The sequence below is a fragment of the Barbatula barbatula genome (genome assembly GCF_947034865.1).
Source record: "Barbatula barbatula genome assembly, chromosome: 7".
NCBI classification, from domain to species: Eukaryota; Metazoa; Chordata; class Actinopteri; order Cypriniformes; family Nemacheilidae; genus Barbatula; species Barbatula barbatula.
This window is the reverse complement of record NC_136770.1, coordinates 22,769,290-22,792,492: the sequence shown is the minus strand read 5'-3', so window position 1 is coordinate 22,792,492 and position 23,203 is coordinate 22,769,290. Positions and strand designations below refer to the sequence as shown.

Genomic DNA, 23,203 nt, shown 5'->3' with positions numbered 1-23,203 from the left:
TGTGTGAGCTACAAATTTCAGTTTTAATATTTTTCAGGGCTTTTTTTCCCGGTGACCACAATTTCTCATTTCTAAGCAATATACATGCAACACAATGCTATAAAATGCCTAAAAACAGCAACTACAAATCTAAATGTGCACATTTATGATGGGGTTTTATCAGAAAGGCACATAGACAAAACTAATGGGTTCTATTCTTTTGCACCAATTTAAAAAAGAGGTAAAAACAAAGGCAACGGTTATAGAATATTAGCAGACGCATTTTAGTGGGACTAGGACTTAGTTTTGTAGCAAGAGCAGCTTGTTTGTTAAATTATTACATTACTAAAAAAGGACTGAATAAGTTAATCAAGAGACACAAAGTAAACATGTGACATCATAACCAAACAGTATGAACAGGAATATATATTAAGTTTCATGTTGATTTCATGGGCAGACTGTCAGTCGATAGTTTCACTCAAATGTTTTAAAATACTGAACCCATTACTCGGCCTCATCCAGTATTCAGGCGAAGCTGCGATGTAGAATATCAGTCTTCTGACAAATGTCGAAAACCAACGATAACATGCAAAAAAGCATAAACATTTGATCAATACCCATGTTCTAAAATCCCTAGATTAGCACAGAAAGAGCTTATTTACATCAGTAAGAATATTTCACCCGGACCAGTGAGGAGAGACTCACACAAAAGCCAAAGCTGGAAAAGATTGAATGTAAACGACCTAGATAGAAGTTTCCCGTTATCAATCAGTAATAAATAAGACAAAATGTAAGTTAAAATTGTTACAGTAGCAGTAATGGTCCATGCAATCTTAAACAAAGCATAAAAGAGAAAAACAAAGACAGAATGCCGTTCACAAAAATGTATCACAAGAGCCACACTGCATTATGGGAGTCGCACCCTGTACCCATGACTGAATGTGATGGTCTGATGAGGTCAAGAAGGTGGGCTTTGAGAGACAGTCCAAGAGGGCGAAAAGGGAACCGTGAGGTTCCTAAATGACTTCTCTGCTGTTCCGGATGGCACAACATAGAACCATGCTGAAGATCATGCCAATGATCTATCAACAAAACAGTGAGGGAACATCAAAAACACGTTACAGGAGTCCCACAGGTATTTGAACATTGAGGCCATATTTTGAAACGTCTTAACAAATCTATTCAAATAAAGAATTGCCAAGGTTTAAATTACTATGCATAAACACATGTAAAATATATAATATAGAATGTATATAAACTACACAGTATATATAAATAAACACAAAATAAATTTAGATCTGGTTAAACAAAAGGAACATGTACATATAGTTATGAAGGTGACTGGTCATCTTTTTGTGCTCTTATTTTCGAAGGAAGCAAAACCAGAAAGGCAATGGTTGCAGAGTAATATTATCTGAGATGTAGTTCATTTTATTTTAATCTTAATTAATAGCAAGTACACTGAACGTCCCATCGTCACGTTTAATGCCGACTTGATCCACTAAATAAATTGATGTAAAAAATGAAGACTGTTAAAACTAAGACATGGTTTAGCCGCTTGGTTATCTAAAGCAATGATTTGTACGTTCCAATGCAGCTCAAGTATCCAAAAAAAACATGGCTCTGTATACTGTGGAAGGCTATTTGAGACCAGTTTTATTGCACTTTTGCTTTTTGTTGTCCTTATGTTGTTCCAATTGCTTCCAATGTTTACTTCATTTGTATGTTGCTTTGGATAAAAGCGTCTTTTTGCATACTGTACATCCAAAACGGATATAATAGTACTGAAATTTTAATGTGCAAATCACATAAACTAGTTTTGGAGTTTATTTACTTTTCTGTTTAGCAATACTAAGATTGAATTATAGCAGAAAGTCCATTTAAGGGTAAAATTACAAAAAACAAAGGTAAAAATGTGAAGAAAAAGATAATGTAAAAAATTAGACAGATATTTACTTAAAAAAATGTTTGTTTAATATTTCTACCATAACTTTTGTAAGTACTGTAAAGCATATTTTTAACGCAATATTCTATGAATAAATCAAGTAAAATTACCTAAATTATTTAAGCACGTCACACGATAAACTTACAAAAATCAAGAAGAAATAAAAATGTCAGCATTGGAGTTTACCTTTTGATCTTTTCTAATTTTAGTTTAACATTTATTATTGTTTACAACATACAGTATTGTACAAGTAAGCTGAGAGTGGTCTCAGTACTGGCATTGGCACCATTACTGTTCACTGAGTGAAAAAACATACATCTTGAACTCTCCCATGACCTATGCACAAGAACCACTTTTCTGACAACAGTAACCAACAAACTCAAAGATACAAACAGAATCTCTTCTAAATCTTAAAGACAACTAAACAATAAACTCTATCAAGTCTATCATTTTATAGTAAAGGACATAAAATAGCACTTTTTCACAAAAATGACTCTCTTAAGTTAATACTGTCTCATGCAAAGCATGCTGGGAACTCTAAATTCACTGCTCAGATAGTGAAATGTAGTCCCAATACAAAATAGTTAAGTAAATATAATAAGTTTAAGTGGGTTGAAGATGAAAAAAATAAGTTGAATTCACCCAATAAAATCAACACATTTGTACTGAGTAAAGTTAACTAGATTCATTTCATGAAATCATTTTTTTACTGTGACATATACGTCTTTTTATAAGATTTTATAAACTTACCATAACTCCAGCAATGCCAATGCCAACATATCCGATGATGAAGAGCTTGTCAGTGAAGAAGTCTTCTATAGCTTTCAAACAATCCTTAAAAATAAACAAAACGACAACAATTAAAGATCTTTCATATCTGTTTTTTAAATGCTCCTTAAAGGTCCAGTGTGTAATTATTTTATTTTATTTTAATTAAATTAAATACAGATTTTGATGATTTAGATCAACTTGACAACACAAGAACAATGTGATCATCTTCCGCAGACGATCGAAGCGTCTGCCTGCCCGCTATAAATAAAAACCTGGCGCCTTTGTGCCCCTCTGGGCTTATCGGATCAAGTGAGTCATGGGACATCTTGCTACTGTCTGCTTCATTTCTCTCTTAACCCACCATCCCATTTTACACCATGGGGAACAACATGGATGCCACCTATAGGGCTGTAACAGAATTGCTCTCTTTTTCAGAATTTAAGATGACTTCTTAGTGTGTGCCTGGGAGAACTTATCATGGCATAGATCTCTTTAGTGCATGCAATGAAATAAAAAAAGATTCCATCTTTGTTCATGTAATAAAGACATACTGTATTTAACACAAGATCAAACGTTGCTTTGGTAGATACCTTATCAGAGCTGTCGGCGGTACACAAGGCAGTAGGACGGGTTTCTTCGGTCCCACAGCAATCGAGCTGTGAAATAAGAAGAACACAGAGAACATCACCACAGTGCCACCATGGACACAGATCATTGTGAAATAAGTGCATGACCTACCACACTGTGATACGTGTTGGTGATAACGGTTGCGTTTTCATTTTCCATATTAACCTCGTAATAGTTTTGAACATCCTTAATGATCTAAAACCACAAAACAAACGTCATTCCCTCATATCTCATTAGTGTTGTATTTCTGGTATTTCTGGTGTGTGAAAGACCTTATCCTTGTTCAGAAAGCCAAAGACTCCGGCAGCGACTTCCGCACCAAAGATCACCAGAAGACAAGCGAAGAACTGGACATTAGAGAAGAGATGTCACATGTTACTCTATCGTATGTAAATAATCGATGAGATTGCTATTATAAAATCAAACAATTGTTATTGCAACATGATATATCCTAATGTAAATGTAATAACAAATTAAAGAAATAATAACTATATAATTACTATAATAATACTCATAAATAATCATTGTGAGATTCATGAGCAAAAAGACAAGTAAATAGTGACTTGTGAGTGGAATAATGTTGCTGAAAATGTTGACAGCTTTATTGGGAATAGATCAGAAAAGAGCTGTCATAGCATCATTCAGCATGCGAACACGACACAGGTGTGATTTTGGTGATTCGTTTTTCCATTTACAGTTCCACAGTTCTTACCCACCGATCCAAGAAGACACTGTGACTCTTTCACAGCCCCGAAACATCCAAAGAAGCCCACCAACATCATGACCCCTCCAGCTCCGATCAGGATGTACACCGCTGTCACGAGAAAACAGTACAGTGTGGTGTTGTGAAAAAAAACTATTTATAGATTCTCACACACCCTAGCATGCAGTTCAATACATCACCAGATGATGGCAGAATATGATCTGTTGTGGCAGGTGATGGTTCATATTCTGCTCATTCTAAATGAGTGCACATACAGGGCATTGTTAGGTGACAAGAAACATGAACGCTTTTTTTCTTGTACACGGCGCTGGGAGATTTGTTTTGCATTTGAAATTTTCAAATGACAATGGCTAAATGTTTTTATATTGGCAACTCAACCTCTGTGAATTATGGTCCCTATTATCAGTTGAAAGAAAAGATATGCGCACTGTGAAAAATGCAAAACACTACACAAGGAACTAAACTACACAGGAAGTAAATTTGTAACACATTTAGCTCCCAAATTATATATATATACCTCTATATATACATATATATATATGTATATATATATATCAAATAATATTAATTTTTTATATAAAGATACTTTGATAATATTAATAAAATAATGATAAAAAAGATATTGTATAAAATGCTTCTACAATTATTGAATAAGATTGAAGTTTTATCTGGAATTGAAGCATTTTATTTAGTAAATTTTTATTTGTCTTTTTATGTGAGCATGCATTTATGTAACCTATCGCTGTTGTCCATCTGAAAGCTCGTATTTCCATATTTTGTGATAATGTTTTTTAAATTGTATTTGTTTTACTGGGAATATACTGTATAATGATCCCTGTGGGTCTCTACTTGTAATGTATTGGGTGGAATTAGTGGGATGTTATTTGACATACAAGAAGCAATATAATACAACCACTGATTGTTCAGAAAACACGTTTTGCAATAAAATGTCAAGCATGTTGATTTATAAGCAGTTTTATGTTCCCAGGATGTTGAATCCTCCCTTAGCATTATGCATTTGGAGTGTTTCTCTGACCACATCGAGTGGTGTTGGTGGTGAATACGATTAGGCTCTCAGGGCACCGCTGGATAAGCTTGTGGCTGAATGTGTTACGTGTATACAAAGAATGTTTGTTTCTACTGAGCTGTGAGCTTTGACCCTTCAGTTGTCATTGATACACGAGTAGACTGGAGAAGCTATTCATCCAGCTTTCAACTTCATTATATCTCACTTTCCTGCTCAGACAACTGTATATGAAACATAGGAAAGTACCAAACCTGTAAATGTGGTTTTGATTCGGCCCATCTGTCAGGAAACGCTCACAGTTTCAATCCAAAATTAGAAACGACGGGTTTCTTTTTTAGTCATCCGCCTCCATTAGTATTTTGTAGAGGAGACTAAAATCCCACTATAGTTTGTATAAACTGTATACTATAAAAGTATGTTTTTTTTAATCAAACTTTATGATGTAATCCATTTTTCTTTTGGCGCCCCTGTGACGTCACATCAAATGACATCACATTTATCATCTCATTTTAGACATTCGTCTTTAGGGAACCTTCACCGCTGTCATCGCCTCTTCTGCCCAATTAGCTCACCATGGCAACAACTCGGTCGCCCGGGGCGCAGGGCGCTAACACGGCTGCTTTGCCAGAATCACTCGAGACTGCTGTTGCCAGGTTGGCGCGAACTCCCCGGAGAGCATCTACGCTCCCTCGGCTCCATCCCTGCACCACTTTAAGCAAGCTAGACTGCCCTAATGCACAGAGCACATAAACAACAGTCAAATCTGCCACACCAGTGTACCTGGGCCCCAACTTTACAATGTTTAAAACTGTAAGCTCCTAGAAAGTTTACGTTTCAAATACTCCTGTGACGTTTCGCACTCGAAAGGGACGCCAAAAAAGTGCTACGTCTTCACCTTTGTTCTTTCAGGGTTGAGAAAAGACAAGAGTCACAACGTACCATAATTAATCCCCTGGGGAATAAATAATGTTGTTTTCCTGAGACAAGACAAAGGAGAGTCCTCTGTGAGTTCAGCAAGATGAAAACATCAAGCCGCAACTCCTCCTGACTTCCTAATTGCCAAATGGATGGAAAACAAGCAGTCATCATCGCACATAAACACCCTTTCAGCTCTCCTTATACGGTATTATATACTGAACATTTCTTAACAAGCCATGTGTAGCCGTGAGGATGGAAACTTACTGTATATATTGTATATATATATATGAAGAGTTTGGTTCCAAAATGAGATAACTCAAATCATGTTTTTTAGTGTGCATTCCAGATAAAATCAATCAAACTGCAAACTTGGTTTGTTTTGATTTACGCCACAATAACTCAGCTAACTAACAATAAAAAAAACTGATTTTTGAACAATTAAAAAAACGACGCTATGTCATTTTGGAACCAAACTCTTCATATGTTCCCGGCTGAATCTTATTGGCATGAAATGTTGTGTTCTGGTGCTTCACATCTTTTCTCACCTCTCATTTTTCTCTTCGTTTTGCTCTGATGTTGTGAGACATGAGGGAAAGGAAATAATCTGGATTTATTAAGAGTTTTTCAAACGTTTGTCTATTAGGAGGGTCTACAAGACCACAGTAAAGTCACCAGGCCCTGAATATCACTCGATTGAGCGAAAAGACCAGAGAACCCGATTATTATGTGCAAATAAACAACTTTAAACATTGCTTTAGAACCAATGACCTCTCAGTCTAAATAAACAAGTGTAACGTCAAAATTACAAGACCAATGAGGTGTATAGGGACACCGGCACCAACAGGGATGAATCCAGGGCTGAAGGAGAAATGACCCTCTTCTAATCAGCTATGGCCTTTCCTATGAGAATTCAGCTCTAGTCATTAGCCTCGATTCGTTCATTAAAGCTAAAACTCAATATCACATACACCATTACTGAAGCCATTAGGGTCCCATAATGCAGATGGGCGATTTGAGCCCGAAATTGCTTTTGGAGTTAATAGTTGTCAGTGCTGGGCTTTTGTATAAAGCAGTCAAATATATTCTCCCTCTATGTTTCTTGCGAGCTTTTATGTTTTGGTGTAAAAAATACTATTTTACACATAAATACAAACATTTTCAAATACAGTGTTGACACATTTCATATTTATCATTATCAATAACATATCAATATGTAATATTTTATACAGTATGTTAACATATTTAAAACATATCATATAGACAGTTTCATTGGACACATGCACCTGACCTGAGGTTAACTTTCATTCTGTGTTTGTTTATAAAAAAACAATCTATTTTATATTTCATTTATATTAGCATTACTTTATATTAAAATGTTATTGTACATAACTGTACTGTATTATTCAAATACATATAACTTCATCAACAGTTATTGACTCCTTGTGGAGGTCTACTGTATGTTACATGTGCGCCACATAACATTTGTCCTAAACCTGAAACTATCTATATAAGTTATTCAAAATATTATTATTTATACTATATTGTTTAGATGGGATATTTATGCATTTGCAGATAGATAATATAGATAAAGAATATTATGGCAATAAAAATACCAATATATCTTTATCTACACCCTGTTGACGAAATATATTATATATTAAGATATTGATTCATTTACGGATAGATAATGTAGCTAAATATCATTATATAAATATAAATCTGAATATCCTGTTGACGATATTTAATATATGAGATAAACTTGCTAATAGACAATAAAAATAAGTATCATCAAACCATTATATAAATAGTCATATATATTTATGTGTAGCCGGTTGACCATATGTAATATTAATATATTTGATTACAGATTATATAGATTAATATTATTATACGAATAGCAATATATCTTTACACGCAGGCTGTTGAGGCTATTTAATCATTCATAATAAATACAAATTCAATATTTATGAATTTGTGTATAGATAAAATACATGAATATTATTAAAGCAATATATGAACACAAATATATTCTATATACAGCCTGCTAAGGATATGTACAACATAATAGAATATTGATGTATTTCCTGATTGATAACACTGCTTGATATTATTATATCAATATATAAAAATACAAATATATTTCATACAGTTTCCAACAAATAGTTTCTAGTAAATATACAGTGAGTATTCAGCACATTTCTGTCAAGTATTCATGGAAAAGATTGAAGAGTTTTAGCTGATGTTGAACAGTGTAATTAACGCGGCTGGTTGGCCGATCACTTTATGTCGGTCATATACTAAATAGACGCTCTGTTTCTGACTTAGTGGGCGTCTCCTGCTCAAAAGATTTGTCCAGACTTTACGTCAACTATATGAAGAGCGTAATTTGTCAGCTGTTTACGTAAACAACCACAGGGGTTTAACTGAAGACTCACCAATGAAGAAGTGTGCGGGTACATTGCCATCAAGGAGGGAGGTGGTGTTAGGATCAAACCTCAGCCATAACCCCACGGCCAACACCAGCGAGCCAGACAGCTGCAGAAATGAGAAAACATAAAACACATCCCTCAGATCACAGTTAACAAGAGGAGAACGCATCGACTTCGGCGGTTTTAATCTGTTCGTGTGTCATTGATTTTGAGAAAGGGATACTCTCATCACGGTTAAGGGATAACCTTCCCGAAAATAGAGCATTGATTGAAATTCTGCAAGATGAAGCGTTTTGTGGTGATGTCTGCTGGAAACAACGTTTGGATCACATTTATCTTTGGCATCAAGTACCAAACTAAGAAATGTCTTTTTTTATAGGTGTGTGATTAGAAAATGTTATAAATACAAATAATTATGGAAATACGTGCTGTAAATAAAAATACACAATTGTCCCATTAATTCAGCATCAGTCGGGATGTTGAGAATTCCTTAAATGATGTAAAAGTATGAAACTTTCTTCTGTCTTAAGGACATCTTTTACTCGTACGAACTGTGCCGTAATATCCAGTGCAAGAAACTGAACACAAGGCGTTCGATCAGACGTCAAATACAAACATCAGATATTTTATCATGAAAGTTTTCATTTTCATTCTCTACGACTTCAGTGTTGAGAAAAGCGTTTGGGATCACTGCGGCCCTTCAATTCCCCCTTCCTGTAATGAACAGGCAGGCTGTGCCAGTCTAACAGTCCTGCTGGCATCCACTATCCCCTGGTGCCATCCCCTGCCCCCTCATGCCCAGCCAATGCCACACCAGGACATACAACTGCACAGGACAACGACCCACTTCTTTTTTTGCCTGCCCTCTCCAAAAAACAAAGGCCTTGCTGTCCAGCAGTGAGACCACACTACAGATAAGAGATGACTGAAGCCACTGTGCCCCACGTTACATTGTTCATACAGTAACCGTTTAAGGCAATCTAATGTGACCGTTAGCGCAATAACAAAATCACAGTGTAATGAAGAGTGGGAGGAGCTACGTGTAAGGATCTCCATGACTGTTGTTTTGAACAGCAACATCTTTCAGATAGCTACATGATTCTTAAAAGCATTTTTAAAGGTCCATTTTGTAGTTTTTTGGAGGAAATGCAATATAATATACATAACTTTGTGTTCAGAGGCGTATAAACACCTTACATAATGAATTAGCTATTTTTATCTACACACACCGCAGGAATTCGTCATGTTGTGTTTTTACGTACATACATGACTTCATTCGGCAAAGAAGCCAAAACGTGACGACTTCTTTGTTCTCCACCGTAGGGCTTCACAAGGGAGGGGTGGAGTGAGCTGTTGGTTGCGATTCGCAACCTCACCACTAGACGCCACTAAATTTCATACTCTAGACATTTAAAGCACATGTGCAATTTAAATACATTTCTACGTTTGCAACTTATAGTTGCAACTTGTTACTTTTGCCATCTGTGTTTGAAAAATTAAATCACAGGACGCTTTACTTCAAATGACGTCAAGCACATTTCCAGCGAAATCGTATCCCAAGGCTCAAATGATAAATTACAACAAGCTTATGAAGAAGGGTGAAGTAAGGGGAGAACGATTTTAACCATGATTTATTTTTAAATAAATAAGTTAGTTTGAATTCTGAGTCGGACTACTGTTTGTCCAACCAAGGCTGGGGGAAGTGTTTGTGAAATAAAAGACACACTTCAGCATGCATGAGGATATTACAAAGGTCCAGGGATGGCTTTTATCTTACAGTTGTACTTGTCAATGATCTTTGTTCCATGCTGTAAAACCATCATCCAATGTATATAACATTTTATAGCCTTCTTGCTTTTGAATTTAACATGAATCTCTGTTGATCATAAATCCGTCTTTGAAGATACCACAAACCTATTAATTGCAAAAGGCAGTTTCAACAACCTTTAATTCTGTGAATAAAAAAAGTGTTGAATGCGGCACAATGTTAGGTACACCTTCAATATTAACGCAGCCGTTAACCGCTAACCGAAAGACACGTTTAAAAGGTTTTCTATTCAACGTGTACAGTTTGCTTCTTTAAAGGAAAGAACTGCATTACTGTCATGATTCTGCCGCATCATGTCATGTTTCTCTCAGTCTAGTGGCAGGATCATGACATAACCTCATGTTTAATGTGAAGAGAGGCGATTATGGTTTATTTTGGTTTGCCATAGGCTCTCTCCGGTCCCGTCTCTGTTCCCGTCCTCTTGTTTCCCCGTTATTGCTTGTTAATTAGTTGATGCCCTGCACCTGTCCCCATCTTGATTATTTCCCTATTTAATGCCATAGTGTCTTCTGTCTTGTGTCGGATCATTGTTATGTGTCAGATGTTGCACTTGTCTCCTGCCTTGTCATGTAACGTAAGTCTAGTGTATTGTCTTAAGTTGTATGTTAGTTTAGTGAAGTCAGTTTATGTTCTTGTGTACCTGTGCTGTTCTCTTGTTTTACTCCCTCGTGGGTTTTTGTTTTGTTACTGTTTTTTATTTATTATTAAAATCCCTTGTTAACCCTTCATCCGCTGTCTGCGCTTGGGTCCTCTGTCTCTGTCCCGCAACACGTTCATGACAGAATGATCCGACCCAGATTAGGACCCAGCGGACAGAGGGGTCGTTGCGGCAGCGGTCGACGCCGCCGGGTTCCCCTCCAGGGTTAGAGGCTGCCGGACTCCCTTCCAGGGTCAAGAACGCCGGACTCCCTTCCTGAGTCGGGGCCGCCGGACTCCCTTCCAGGGTCGAGACTGCCGGTCTTCCCTCCAGGGTCGAAGCCGCCGGATCCTGTGGCCGCCAAAGATCCCCAGCCGGGCATTCCGGGTCGATGCAGCCGGGCATTCCAGGTCGATGCAGCCGGGCATTTCCGCCCGGTGGAGCCGGGCATTCCCGTCTGGCGGAGCCGGGCATTTCCGCCCGGTGCATGCGGCCATTCCAGCCCGGTGCATGCCCGTCCGTGTCTGCCGGCTATCCCGTCCGTGTCTGCCGGCGATGCAGTTCGTGTCTGCCGGCGATCCAGTTCGTGTTTGTCCTGTTTTGGACTCTCGCTGGTTGGACTTATGTTCCCCTTCCTTGGACTCTAGTGTTTTGCTTTCAGTTATCATGTAGCTGTGTTTGTCAGTGTCACAGTCTGTCTTGTCCTGTTTGTGCCTTGAGGAGCATCAGGTTGCTGCTCCTAAAGGAGAGGCTTATGTCATGATTCTGCCGCATCATGTCATGTTTCTCTCAGTCTAGTGGCAGGATCATGACATAACCTCATGTTTAATGTGAAGAGAGGCGATTATGGTTTATTTTGGTTTGCCATAGGCTCTCTCCGGTCCCGTCTCTGTTCCCGTCCTCTTGTTTCCCCGTTATTGCTTGTTAATTAGTTGATGCCCTGCACCTGTCCCCATCTTGATTATTTCCCTATTTAATGCCATAGTGTCTTCTGTCTTGTGTCGGATCATTGTTATGTGTCAGATGTTGCACTTGTCTCCTGCCTTGTCATGTAACGTAAGTCTAGTGTATTGTCTTAAGTTGTATGTTAGTTTAGTGAAGTCAGTTTATGTTCTTGTGTACCTGTGCTGTTCTCTTGTTTTACTCCCTTGTGGGTTTTTGTTTTGTTACTGTTTTTTATTTATTATTAAAATCCCTTGTTAACCCTTCATCCGCTGTCTGCGCTTGGGTCCTCTGTCTCTGTCCCGCAACACGTTCATGACACATTACACCATGAGATATCCCAAAGTCACTTATGATGGATTGTGTAGAGACGTTTGTTTATTTATTTATGTAAAAGGATCCTGCAGATAGTTGCGAAGATCATGAACCATTAATAAAAACAAAAATCTTTGCCAAAGTTCTTTCATTCGTATAATCAACATCACACATTTTTCCACTTCCATTCTTATACTTGAACCGTGTTAAAACTTATTTCTGATCACCGACATAAAAACAAATGCAATATTCATACAAACTACATTTATGGTGCATATTCTGTCCAGTTCTGTTAAAAAGAAAACAGCATCTCCGTTAGAAAAAATGGAAAAATACATGTTATGACATAATGAGGGTTTATGATAACACATGTTTTGGGGAACTGATCCTTTAAACGTTTGTTATTTTGAGCTGGTGTAGGCCTATAGCAGACAGCACACGACAAACCAAAACAAATGTTGTTGAACCAAAACAAAACAATTCAGACACAGTTTTGAGACTAAAGTATAACATATATGCACCACATATATTACATTTAGCAGATACCTTTACCCAAAAAGGAGTGCTTTAATACGAACTAAATAGATTGCATAAATAATTGTGTAAACATATTTGCATATGTAAATATTATACCCCGATGACTCATTTTCATCACGCACGGAAAAATGACGCTCCCCAAAAATGCACCCTGGATAGGGCACACGCTAGATTTGAAAACACAGCCGATGTTTGTTTCCAGAGATTACATAAACTAGCCCACATTTGGTGCTGTTGTTGTTAGGCAGGCAAGCAAACCCCGATAGGAATCTGCACCGTTAAAGCGCGTTGTGCCAAAGAAGAAAAGGCATCACACAGATGTCTGCAAGATCAGAAAGAAACAGGTGCCAAAACGCATCCCTGCGCAACGCATATACTGTACATCCGCGTCCGCGCATTTCATTATATATCAAAGCATGTCGGCGTGACATCATCACGCGCATCGCGTCTCCGTTACTCTCAAACGAATCGCCGCACTTACCCAAAATATGAAGTTGAAGACGAAGAGCAAGTATTTGACGCATTTCATGCCGCCTTGCAATTTGCTCATCCTGCCTATTGTTTCGTGCCGCGCGTTTTCCGTGTCCACCAAAATGTTTGCGCAGATCTGCAGGCCTGCCTCCGAGATGTGGGTCAGTAATAATAATCACGCAGATGAACCGCCGACAACAACCCGTCGCGTCTCGCGTGTGCAGTGAGGGAGCGCGGATGAGCGCCGCCCACCGAACCCGTTCACGACAGGGTGGGATGCTTTCCCGCGTTTTGCCTGGGCTGTGATTTGTTGAGCTGCATGAAAAGATGAGATAGATGGATACAGTATCATGTTTGATAACGTGATATAAAGACATACATTTTTCATAGACACCGATGCGTTAGGAACGACTGCGTGTAGGCTATACGTCACACAATATACTTTCATAGAGTGGCTTTCAAGGGTTGTGTCGTGATGCTCGCAGACATTCGGGGTATTCATTATGGTCTCTTTCACAAGGTTTGTCTCATTACACAATCCGTCGGTCACAATCCCTGTCCTGTCATTGCTGAGAAGAAGCCATTGTCTGGGTTTGAGGTCAAGCCCTTTGGTCATGCTGAGATAATGTTTCTCATTTTTAGATGAGAAAATAATTACTACATATGCAAACTCACAGTTGTCTCACAGTTATTTATACCCAAGCCTTTACGGGGCCCTAAGCAGAATTTTCTTTGGGGTCCCCCTGTAACCCCGATTCAATCAATGTTTGATTATTCGCATGCACACTTTGAACCTAACACACCCAATTCTATTAGTTGTAGCTGTGTTTGGGATGTAGGAATGTCCTAAAAAACTAAAACTTGCATTACAAGTGTGTGGAGATTGTCAAAACATTAGAAGATTTCATTACTTCCAGTTTTATGTGAACCGTCCCTTTAGATTATGAGCACAGACCATACAAAGGCTGTAAAATGTATTGTTCAATGCATTTAACTTGTTTTTTTATTGAGCGTATTTCCTTGATAACCATTACATTCATTTACAATATGCACACGATAATTCTTAACCATATCCCAAACAAAACGTTGAATTAACAGTTCATTATAAATTATATGAATTACGTTAATTACATATTTGTAATCTAAATCACTTTTGTGGTTTGCATCATTTTATAAAAAATTTTAGGCATTTAGCAGACGCTTTTATCCAAAGCGGCTTACATTGCATTACCCTTTACATTTTATTTACATTTTATGTATCTTCAATTCCCTGGGATCGAACCCACAACCTTACCACTGAGCATCAGGACATACTGTCAGATTTTCAACATTTCTATTGATAAACACACAGTTGTCAAATGTAAATTGTAACTGAGAACATTGCTCCCTCTAGTGGTACACTGGTTGCGTAGGACAAACGTTGACAGTTTTTTTAAAATATCTATAATATTTCACATTAATTGTAACATTTATGTTTTGTGTAAAACTGCATGTGATCATAGAGAGCTAGAAAGATGTAGGTAAGGCCGCCTATGAATTAAACCGGTGGTTGAATTACCCCCACAAGGGGGCCCCAGCTGACTTACAAGGGGGGCCTCAATATAACATATATTTTTAAATTAGTCAAAATAAGGATTGACATACATTTACAAAAAACAAGTTATTTCTTATTATTTGACCGTTTTTCTGATTAATAAACCTTTTCCAGTTAATGTCAAGCTCTAAAATATTTAAATGGATAGAAATGTTTAGTTTTTGCCAGTGAGAGGGGAGCCTTTGAATATCGTTGAACACAATGGGGGGCTTTATGTTTACATTTTACATTTATTCGTTTGGCAGACGCTTTTATCCAATAAAATACTTTATACATTTTGTCAACACGCTAAAAGCCTGTGCTACTAGGAGGATTAAAGCTGGAGTAAGCAAAGGAGTGAATGAACAACAAGACAGACAGATGTCAGAAGTTTTTGCCTTGGCGTCAAAAAGGTTGAGAACCAATGCATTAAACCAACCATTAGGCTTTATTAACATTATATAACAAAACACTAATGAGTATTGATTTTTTTGTTATTTTTGTTTGATTTAATGGTTATTTTGTCTTATTTTATATCATCAAGGCTCATCTTGAGGCAGCCTTGAAATGTCATCTTGTCTTCCGGACCTTCTGACTGAAAAATACAGTGCTGTAATTCAAACCATTGTTTGATATTTATTCTTTATATTATATATTTATTAAAAAATTCCATTGTATAAATAGCATCGCTTGGAAAAGTAAATATGCAGATGAACCACCAGGGGGCGTCAGTTCTTTGTTTTTCTCTGTACGTATTATTTTGAATCACTGGTGTCTCTATATTGTAAACTTCTCTGAACGATTGTGTAAGCTTTGTGAAAACCTTTAACCTTTCTGAAAATGATACGCAATTTCTACATAGCTAACATATTTACAGTATGTCAGTGCAATGCATCGATTGTTGTGAATATACAAAAAGCTGAGGCTGTCTTGATATCGTCGCTGTAGTTTCGTCTGTCCTACAAATAATTACAGGCACACACAAAAATCGCTCACACATCCCGGCTTGCAAATGCTCGAACATACAGAGCCGTCTGAAATAGGTCGCGACCAAAAAGCATCAAAATCCAATAGGAGAAAGTTTAAAATGACCCTCACTATCACACTATACAAACATGGACCGTCAAAGGACCACACGGGTGACATATACACTTAACCATCCGGTCTATTATTCCACCCGATGTTTGACCTTTGACCTCCCAGGCATAAGCCTGAGGACTTTAGGCATCCAGACATGACCTCATCATTTGACCATGCACCTGACCTTTGGCACGTAGTCTCGCTTTGTTTACACAATCAAACCTGAGGTCGGTCACACAGACCACAATCCATCTGTTCTTCTAAGGCTGCCACATGCTGCCTAAACAAATTTATTCAAACCGATTGTAACGAAACACCTGTTTGTAGTTGCTCAACTCGAGCAACTACAAACTCAACCCTTTAAGGATTTGCACTTTCTGGGCCATTTTTCTTGGCACCGTGTGGCCCCTGGAAAGGGAAGATCTAATACATTCCAGCGTAGGTCCTTCTCCATGTGTTTTTGCTTTGAGTGTGAGAGGAGCACCATCTGTTTCATTGGCCCAAGCAAGATTTTAATAAACTCACCGGCTTTCTTAGAGGATCTGCCCGACCGTCCTGTTTTTTGTTTTTTTGGGATGACATCATGGCAGAGCTCCACGCCATTAAAAGACCATTAAAACATTATCGAACTTCTAAAGGTTTACACTGAGAAGACACTTTCAGGTAAGTTTAATAGCGGACATGTGAAGCTCATTTACGGGCAAATAACTTCCATCATTTCTTTCCCTCAAACGTTTGTAATTGTCAAAATTATCCAGTTGAGATGAAACTACAGTTTTATTTTTAAGGCATGAACCTCTGATTGTATTAAGGCGGCAAAATGTAAAAAAAACTAAATGATGTTTTATCAACAACGTTCGGGAGGAGCACGTGCAGATAATGAACCCGGCTGGCATCATATCGCAGTAATCACCAACCTTCAGATAATCTCTCGACATCCCTCCTCCACCCCGACTCCTCACCTCCTCATGTTTTTCCTCCTCAGCACCAGGGATAAGCCCCGGGTTCGTGCCCACTCCGAACCTGGGGCCCAGTCCCTGGGTCAAGGGGCGGGTGCTCCCAGCTCAGGAGTGATACTGAGATCGGAGCTCCCTCCCCGGCACAGCACCCCAAATACCCTTACCTGCCGCCCACTTTATTATCAGATAAGGTGAACTCGTGAATATGTATATTTCCAAGTTTTGCGGTAATATCATGTTCTATAGAGCATTTCATAATTTAATGTTTTATTTTTCATTTACGTTTATGTATTTAGCAAAGGCTTTTATGGACTGAGATGTTATCTTCTGTTGTTTTCCACAGATAAAAACAGATTTGAAGTGACATGAGGGTGAATAAATAACTATTGTTATTTTGTGTGAACTACTTCTTTGACAGTTTGCAAACTGAAGAGTCCACAAAAAAACGATCCAATAATGCTACGTTTAATAAATAACAATTTCAACAAACAACATATTTACGTGCGGCACCACTTTAGTTCTCATACTGCTGTAGGCAAAAACAATACTCCCCAAAACACAAAACTCATAAAAAAAGATTTTAAAAAACCATCGTGAACACTGAAGTCCAAATCCTACATTCCACTGTAGATTTCATAGAGAAGGAGCACGTCATATTTATCCCAGCAGACCATCTGTTTTATGTCATGGGTTTCATTAATGGCGTGCACAACGAAAATGTTCAGCATCTATTTGATATCACATGGACGACTTTGGATTATCAAGCTAGATATCATAAGACCGACACTGACAGGGCATGTTGACTTCAAAGCAACATCATCTCACTGTCTCCATGATTTACGACTGAGCACACACACGCAAGCCACGTTAATCCGAATCAGTCTCCACGCCACTAGGTTCTTAAACGAAGTCAGCGCCCGCACGAACGTGTGCGAATCGGTACAATACGAGTTCCAATGGCGCGCATCGATTCCCAAGCACCCAGAACCTCCGGTCCTTCCACTGCTGCACGTCGTCTCGAAAAAGTACTGCTTTTTATTGACGTTGTTAATGTTTACGTCAGGTAACACCGTGACCTCGTTGCCAGAAATGTCTGTGGCTTTGGTTTTATTGCCCACCCAGAGGCTGATGCTCTCGCAGACGGAGTACACTCCTCGGTGTTGAGGTTGGCCCGCTCTTCTCTTGGCCCTGCTCCTCGGTTCAGAGTCGGGCGGTAGTTCGCTAAAAAGAACTCGGGGTGAGCGATACCGTCTCTTGTTGAAGAGTTTGGGATCCACGGTCGGCGTGGAGTTGGACGTGACATCACGGTGGGCGTTCGGCGGGCAGACGTCACCTGGGCACTGGGCAAACATCTCGCTGCAGGACAGGAGCAGCAGGGCGAGTATGGACCACCGCATGGGCTCAACGTGACCTGATGACAACATATTTCTAGTATTTCAATTTGGAAGTACAATTTTAGAGGTCAACATAGATACCGAAGATGAAATCGTTTTTCATCTATCATTGGCTTTGTTGACTGGTGTAAACTATGCGGATACAAAACTTAGAAGAATAAACCTATGTGCTTGCCTGTGAAATGTTTCCAGGTGAACTGTTTTAATATGTGTCTTTAGCATAGATCTCCTCCACTCCTCATGGCACATGTATTGACCAGCGTGGCATCTTCTGCGTCCAGCTCCTCTGCAAAGAAATAAAACACATTTTAAGCAATCACTGTAAAAACTGTAATTTTACAGAATGTTTCTGTAAAGTTTTTGTACAGATTTTCCAAACAAAATGTAAAAAAACTGAATTTTACAGTATTTTTTTAAATACGCCCAAAAACCTTAAAAAAATACTGCAATTTTAAAAGAAAACAGGAAGAACTTTTATTTGACAGGAAGAACTTTTAGGTTATTTTAAAAAAACCTATAAAATTACAGAATAAGATGACAGCTGTTTTTCCAGTTTACAGACAATCTTATGGAATTGTGTGCTTATATGGGTGTGTATATTTATTGTTCATGAACAAATTTAGTCTTACATGATATTTTGGGAAACGTATTTGTTTTGGAATCAACTTTTTACATGTTTCCATCTAAGTACACCGTGTGATGATTCAAATGGTTAAGAAATATTATTAATATAAAAACGAATGAAAAATATCTCAGCTTTTTTACTGATTTTATATTTTGGCAAATCTTAGACACCTCTAGGGGAGACGTGTGAATCTTATTCACAGGAGAAAATTCTGCAGGCAAGAGATGTTTCTCTCCATTTCATCTCATTGCTGTGAATAAACAAAAAACCTACAGTATAGAGATATTCCAGCCATCTCCCTTGTCGTATATCTTTCCTACGTGGGGATACACCTCACCCGCCCAAATACATTCCATCCATTTTTAAGACTGGGTGCAGTTTGAAATTGTGTGTAGCCGTCCTCATACGCTTCAGTACGATTTCACAATGACAGAAGAGATACATTAATAAATATGCCACACGGGTTTACACCCAACCGCAGAACGGTCTTGACTTTCTATGTTATATTATAATTCAATTTATATGTGTTGCTTATGGGTTACACATACTATATAAGCACATGATTTTATCCCCCATAATTAGATTTTTCTGATAAGACAATTTAACACTTTGTGTCTATATATATTTAAACACAAAGAGCAGAGCCAGGCGGTGCTTTCCTTTCAAAACATTCCTCTTTCATACCGCAACAGTGTCTGGGTGGCATCGGTTCCAACATGTAATGTGAGCCCATCCAAACCGCACACACAGCCTTATCGACGGCTTCCTCAGGCCTGTGAATCCCAGGGCTGCTTTCTCTAGGCAGTCATGTGTGGCGGAAATGAAGCGTAGCTTTGTGCTGGCCCCGAGCCTGTGGACAAACTGTGCACTGGCAACATCCACTTTACTGCACGCTGAAGATTTGCACAGAAAAGATCATACGTGCTTATAAACCAACCTGTCACATTACATTAGATACAATGAGAATCGCAGTGGGGTGATGAGGTTAAACACAGGGCACGTCTGTGTCTGATGAAGCTGGTCAAAAGAAACTTTGCCGTCTACACGGTATGAATAATAACTTGTTGAAAAGATCAGCACATGTTTTGGATGTTGGTTTGGTATTAATGTTTCCACCGATTATGGATATGCCCAGCATGATGTCACTGTAATTCGTAACTATTTTATGGGGTGGCTAATTTGTATGAACTTGTGCGATATGAAAGTGTACAAGTATCAGAAAGAAAGCAACAATGAGGCACCACCCCGACATACCTGGTGCAAAAGCAAAACGTACTACAATGTACGAATAGAATAGTTCGGGGTCAAATATGTTCAGGTCACGATTCGATAGATGATATTAGGTTTACGATTGCAACTGCATCACAATATTTGGGGTTGCGGGTAAGAAACTGTGACTTAAATGACTGATCTTCCCCAAAACATTAACAATATTTAACATTGACATTTCAAGGTTTAACTCAACCATCTTTATGTAAACTAATAAAAACTGAATTGATATGTCACAGAAAAGTATAACATAAAAATAATTTAATGAAAAAATTTCACACAATACATATCTTAATGTTTTTGTATTGTGATGTGCGATACTTCATTATATTGTTACACCCCTGAAAATCGTACAAGTTCATATAAATTAGCCGTCTTCTAAAATAATAATACAATATAATAAAATACAATAATTTAGACTATTCAGTTGAGTATTTTTAACCTATTATTTATATACATTTTCTAAATGTTTCAAAAATACTGTATTTTATAATCTTATTTTATAATTTATCTAATGTTAAAATGTATTTGCTGTGAAGCTGCTTTGCAACAATGCAAAACTGTAGACAGTGCTATAAAAATACACACATTTCTCTTTTATAATGTAAACCAAAGTAGCAGAATAAACCAAATCAATACAGTATACCATACAGTTACAATAAATACAGTACAGTGGCTTTAAAGTGATTTAAAAGCTCTAGGAGAGAAAATACAAAGTATAAGACATAGAAGAATAGACTTTGTAAAGCAACCTGATTTTTTAACACAAAATGATGACCTTGGTTGTAATTTGGAATAAACTGATACGGGTGATATTTCATTGATTTAGCAAAGCTTCCAAGACAAATTTATGATTGTCAATAAATCCTGGGATCAGGTGCACACAAACACATACACACATATGCACACACATACTGTATGGCTGGTGTTAGACAAGGTCTATTATGAAATATGGTGACAGATTGATGGTTTTATGGATGACATGATGTAGCTGATGATGAATCCATATGGGTGACAGATGTGCTATTACTTTTTAAACAATGAAACTAAAACAAACTATTAGATTTGAATTGAATTGAATATGACACCACAGTCATTTCTAGGTAGCGGAAGATAATAGACACTTCACTTAGAAGTAACACTATAGCAACCACATTCAATTTGTCAAAGGGGACAGGTGTCTTCAATGTGTCCACAGATAATTTATTATATCATGCCCTGAGTCCATAGATCATATATTACACTGCGCCCTAAATGCCCATTTCTGCATGGAAGCAAAAACACAGTTTTTATGTTTTTAACCACATAGCAACTACATACAGTACACCCTGGAAATAATCCACTACACCCTAGTAAACTACCTGCACCTGTGCGGACAGGGTCATCACAACAGAAAGCATAACACTTCCCCATGTCAAATAGAATAGCCAGAGGGTGTGTATGTGTGTGGTACACACCGTTGGGGTTATTTTATCCGACATAAAAAAAGCCCCGTTTTAAAGAATGTTCACACTGTGACATACAATGAAATAGCATGTATAATATTTTATTTTATATAAATTGTATTCATTTACATAAAAAGTACTCAACAGTTAAGGATTCGTTGCTTTGCTATCTTTGCTCCTTTTGTCATCAAACTAACAAGAATGTAAGTGAAAATCTTATTTGAGATCCATGGTCAATGGTTTTTGCTGTCTGCAAGAGCTAAGCACAACCAAAGTGACAGCAAACTCAAACAAAAAAAAGATGTCATTTAACAAGTTATTTTACAAAACACTAATCCGTTTTCAGAATAAGGCACGTTACATTTTCCATGGAGAAAAGGAAATCACGTTGAATTGTGAAGATATCTGGATCAAATATGATCTCTCCCAGTGGTGGACCTGAATCTACTTCCCCAGCTGTGTGATTTATAACATTTTCAGAAAAATGCTCCTCAAAGAACACCATGAGTGACATCATGAACCTTGACAACAATGGAATGATGATTTAACTCAGGCAAAAAAAAGTTTTTGTGTCATTCACAAACTATAAAATGCTTTGGTTCTGGAACGCATTCAAATACTTCGCAAACATCAAGTTCTTTTAGAAAATTGACAGCCAGCTGCTTAACTAACCGCTGTAATTGGGAAGGGAAATACCGATGTTTTCAAAGTGCATTGATCAAAGGATTAAACGCATCGAATTGACGCTGTCGGCCAAGTAAATGCTTCTGTAGGATTGCGTGCTACCGGCTCGCTCCAGCTTGCTTGGAATCCGGAGTCTGAGATCTCTCTTGTTTGCCCTCTGGACGTTATTCTGCACAAGCTATCTAAAAAGAATAATAGCAGGCAATTTAGACAAAACGTCAAGTGTCCTATTTTCCTGACACCCTTCCTGTTCCCCTTTGTAGAGTTGTATGCTCGCCAATTACAGCATTTCTGTTATTGAGTAACTACTGGGATTTGAAGGCATTACAACGAGATACCTCAAATCTGCATGCATGCTTTCAATCGAAAACAGATGTGTTGGACGTGTTGACCAGAATCATGAAGTCTTTCGAGTAAATATTTTCTATTGTGAAGACAAACAGGACTTTGTGATAATACTGAACATTCTTTTGTAATTATTATTATAGTCAACGATTGCTTTCGTCCCAATGACGTTGCAGTAGGTTTACTTTTTTCTTTTTTTTCTTTATGTTTATCCATAATTCACATCGTGCGACTTTTATGAAGTAAAATAGTTTTGTTTTCCCAAAAGATCAGGTTGGGTGTAGTCAGGTCACGTATTTTGGGCCATTCCGTCTGTTAAAGGCTGCGGCATCACCTAATGGCTTAAAAAAGCCCCCCGCCCGACGCTTTTAGTCTTAATAGTTCAAAGCTTTTGGTTTTGAAAGCAGCGCCGAGCTTGAAGTAGACCTTTGCCAGAAGAAAAGACATATTTACATTGTTTCAAAACTTTTGGCAGGTGAGGACCGACTTTACAAGCGAGCCTGAATAAGGCTCCGGATGCCAGTAAAAGAGCGAAATGACATTAAGAACAGTTACGGGTAAATTGTTAATGGTCCTGAAATAAACACTTTCTAACGCTTGGGGACATGAAAACAGCTCTTTACATGACCGATGAACACAGAGGTATTTAAAGACGCTGTTGCTGTTCACAGGTTTAACC

The 23,203-nt window shown here is 37.9% G+C and overlaps 2 protein-coding genes across 2 annotated transcripts; both read right to left on the bottom strand.

Annotated features, from left to right (window-relative positions):
• Nucleotide 1: 1 nt before the first annotated feature.
• tspan2a (tetraspanin 2a) lies at nt 2-13,569 on the bottom strand. The gene is made up of 8 exons (XM_079459877.1): nt 13,161-13,569; nt 8,427-8,526; nt 4,039-4,136; nt 3,595-3,669; nt 3,434-3,517; nt 3,286-3,351; nt 2,675-2,758; nt 2-1,061 (listed from the first exon to the last, which is right to left on the bottom strand). Exons 1-8 carry the CDS (start codon nt 13,227-13,229, stop codon nt 996-998), a joined length of 642 nt encoding a protein of 213 aa, XP_079316003.1. The 5' UTR covers nt 13,230-13,569; the 3' UTR covers nt 2-995.
• Nucleotides 13,570-17,212: 3,643 nt separating this feature from the next.
• On the bottom strand, nt 17,213-18,435 carry ngfb (nerve growth factor b (beta polypeptide)). The gene is given in 3 exon segments (XM_079461358.1): nt 17,213-18,173; nt 18,332-18,363; nt 18,365-18,435. Coding segments are annotated over 3 exon segments (663 nt in total). The 5' UTR covers nt 18,406-18,435; the 3' UTR covers nt 17,213-17,583.
• Nucleotides 18,436-23,203: the final 4,768 nt, after the last annotated feature.

What these genes read in the sequence shown, in the direction of transcription:
- tspan2a (XM_079459877.1), bottom strand. Translation starts at nt 13,229, where the DNA reads ATGAGCAAATTGCAAGGCGGCATGAAATGCGTCAAATACTTGCTCTTC. An exon ending in CACAGTGTCTTCTTGGATCG is followed by an intron (nt 3,670 to 4,038) that starts GTGGGTAAGAAC and finishes TCTAATGTCCAG; the next exon opens with TTCTTCGCTTGTCTTCTGGT. An exon ending in CCAACACGTATCACAGTGTG is followed by an intron (nt 3,352 to 3,433) that starts GTAGGTCATGCA and finishes CTTATTTCACAG; the next exon opens with CTCGATTGCTGTGGGACCGA.